Here is a 3,088-nt window from a genome sequence, read left to right as displayed (position 1 = left end):
CTGAGGCTGCCCCACTGACTCCTGTGTGTCTGTGAGGTTTGCTGCTCTGATGTACTTGTGGGCTTTTCACTTGGCCCAGGCCTCCCAACATAGGCAGCAGTGGGGCGTGGTAAGATCTGCAATGTCCGTGGGGAAGAATACCAAAAGGGAGCTGGGAAGAGAAGCTCTCATGCTTGGTGCCGATAATTTTCCTTTTTCGGGTGCATCAGCTTTGCATGGACGTGTTCCTTGTAAAGGTGTGTTTAGTTTCCGTGAATTGAGTCGCATTTGGTTATTCTAGGCAACTGCAGCAGGGAACCTGCAGCTTTTCGTAAGATGCCGTGGTTCCCCTCTACCTTCAGCCCAGCACGTATTCGCAGGCTCACTGTGCTTGGTTCTGCGGGGAATGCAAGGCAGAGGAGGCGTGCTCGAGTTCCTGAAAGCTTACAGACTAGCAAGGGGGTATGCGGTAACCTCCAGACACCTGGCAGTCGAAGAATAAACAAGCGTGTGATTGTACAGAAGGATTCATTTCAGTGAGAGAAGCTCATAGGAAAGATGGGCATAGGGATGCAGGATGGACAGAATTTCACTGATGAACTCAGGATGTCTGAGATAAAGGGCAGTGGATGAGCAAAGATACCGGAAGGCCAGAGGTGGAGTGTGGACGGCTGCCACGGAAGCTAAGTGTGGAAAGCAGGCTGGGTTAGCTGGGAGGGTTTTGAATATCGCGGAAGGAGTCTGAGTCTTATTCAGAGGAAGGAGAGAAGCAGTGCGAAGGTCCAAGTGGTTACCACTCGTTTCCTTGAGTGGCGCAGGTTACCCACCCTAGTGTTTAAATATCGTGGCTGGCTTCAGAGAGCTCAAGAGGAAGTGAACGAGAAAGAAGGTGGAGAGAGATCTTTCTGTAGGATCTGACTTAAGTAACGTTATCTCTGTGTTTCAGAGGAGGAGATCTGCGGAAGATGAGCTGGCGATGAGAGGTTTCTTACAGGAAGGAGACCTTATCAGTGTATCCTGCACCTTGCACGCCAGCATCTTCATGCTCTGTGTGGACCTGGGGAATGGGCTTAAAGCGTATGTCTCCGACAGGAAAAACATGTAATCTTTGCGGGGGTCTGAGCCTAGATCAGGTGTCAAGGGCCCTGCTGCAGCCCTTCTCCATCTCCTTAATCCAGGCTGACTCTCCAGTTCTCATTCAGATCTAACGCTGCTGAGTGATTTCTTCAGGTCTTGGGACTTATAGTGGCCCATGCTTTAAACTAGACTCAAATATTCTTAATGACAATTTTATATCAAGATATTCATGACAACCAGGATGTCCTCTGAGTCCGGGACTGCCAAGTTGGGGGGTAGGAGGAAAGGCTGGAGAGGTGGGGCCGGGGACACAAGGGAAGCAGATGACATGTATATGTTCCTTCATCGCCGTGGCCAGGCTGAGGTGCAGGCGGTGTTCTCTGACGGGGCTGTCTCTCTGCACACGAGGAGTCTAAAGTACGGAAAAGTAAGTTGGGCTCTCACGCTCCTGTTCGCTGACCGACACTTCAGATCCATTTCTGAATCCCCAAAGTGTTCTGGAATTCTGACCCAAAGAAGCCCCGAGTTAAGCATTATGGGCTGGCCTCCCACGGACGGACTGACTCACAGGGTCAGGGGCCAGGAGCGTTGTCATGGACGGCAGCTTTTATCCTCTCTCTACTGAGGAGGCTGTAGTGATGGGTCCCTGTGACCCTGTCCCGAGGCCCTGCTCTGCTCCCTCCCAGTGGGCACTGGGGCCGGGCCGAGAGGCAGCCTAGGAACCGGGGAGGTCATGGCCTGATGAGCCAGGATGTCTCAGCCCTTAGCCAGATGTCCAGTCAATAAAATGGCTATTTCGGCTAGGAAAGATAGTTTGTCACTTGAGCTTTGAAATAAAATTTCACTGCTTATATGAGGTTACATTACTGGCTATTTTTGAAGTGACAGCGTACTTCTTAAAACAGGTTAGAATTTATTAGTCTCTCGGCTTTCTCTGAACTTTTTCATTTTCCGAGTGGAGCAAAAACCTTACTGTCGTGGAGTGGCTACGCCAACCAGATTCATGTCCTTGAGTAGGAGGTGGACCGGCAGCACTGTGTGCTGTCCCTTTGGGCCTCGGGCCTGCAGACCCTCCCTCAGCTGGACGTGGAATTTGAGCTGTCCTGCTAGAACCAAGGATGGGTTTGCACCCGGCCCTTGGCTGGTCCTCTTGCTCAGTGGCACACATCTCATGGGCAAATAGGTGGTCGGGGTAAAGGTGGAACAGAACGGTTCTCCTTGGCCTACGAGAGGCTGAAGCCCAGGCCCTCGTTGGCTCCAGCTTCTCTGACAGCCAGCGCACCAGCCCTGGACGAGAACGTGATGATTGCAAAGGACAGTGGTACAGAGGATGCTGCAAGGCACCTTCTGCCAGGATGTATCAGCAACCTGTGCATCCAGAAGTGTTCTGTGTGAATGAATATGCATGTGCAGATGGGTGACCAGCAGTTATCAACAGGAAGGACCCCGGGTCCACCATAACTAGGACATGTACTCTGTAATCTGCTTTCTACTCCCCTCACCGATGATCCTCCCATGACTGAATTCATGATGCATCTCTCCAGCTAGGTCAGGGTGTTTTGGTCCAGGTTTCCCCGTCCCTGGTGAAACGGCAGAAGACTCACTTCCACGACTTGCCCTGTGGCGCCTCAGTGATTCTGGGTAACAATGGCTTCATCTGGATCTACCCTACACCTGAGCAGAAAGAGGAGGATGCGGGGGGCTTCACTGCAAACCTGGAGGTGAGTAGACACCATTGCATCATTGCCTTGGAGTGGGGCGCAGGCTCTGCTCTGCTTCTGGTGGCAGCTTTTTGACTATATTGCTATACTCTGCGTTAGTTTGAATTTGTTTTGTTTTTAATTTTTATTATGAAATATATGTACAAAATGAATATATTATGTTTATATGTATTTTAAATAATAATAAAGCTACTTCCCATGTCCTCACAGCCAGGCTTAAGAAACAGTAACTTGACGTCTCCGATTACATTCTTACTTCCAGATGAGAAGCATTCCTTTTTAAAAAAGTTTTATCATGAATGTTTCTAAAT

The 3,088-nt window shown here is 50.1% G+C and overlaps 1 protein-coding gene across 1 annotated transcript in view; it reads left to right on the top strand.

Annotated features, from left to right (window-relative positions):
* EXOSC2 (exosome component 2) overlaps positions 1 to 3,088 on the top strand; it is an 11,458-nt gene that overhangs the window by 4,451 nt on the left and 3,919 nt on the right. Inside the window, exons 4-6 of the mRNA XM_023536561.1 lie at positions 926 to 991; positions 1,415 to 1,483; positions 2,601 to 2,777. Coding sequence (XP_023392329.1) covers positions 926 to 991; positions 1,415 to 1,483; positions 2,601 to 2,777 — 312 coding nt within the window. The remainder of the gene's footprint in view (positions 1 to 925; positions 992 to 1,414; positions 1,484 to 2,600; positions 2,778 to 3,088) is intronic.

The sequence above is a fragment of the Pteropus vampyrus genome, unplaced genomic scaffold, assembly GCF_000151845.1.
Source record: "Pteropus vampyrus isolate Shadow unplaced genomic scaffold, Pvam_2.0 Scaffold158, whole genome shotgun sequence".
Taxonomy (NCBI): Eukaryota; Metazoa; Chordata; class Mammalia; order Chiroptera; family Pteropodidae; genus Pteropus; species Pteropus vampyrus.
Note: the sequence above shows the minus strand (reverse complement) of the source record. Positions and strands in the feature narration are given on the sequence as shown.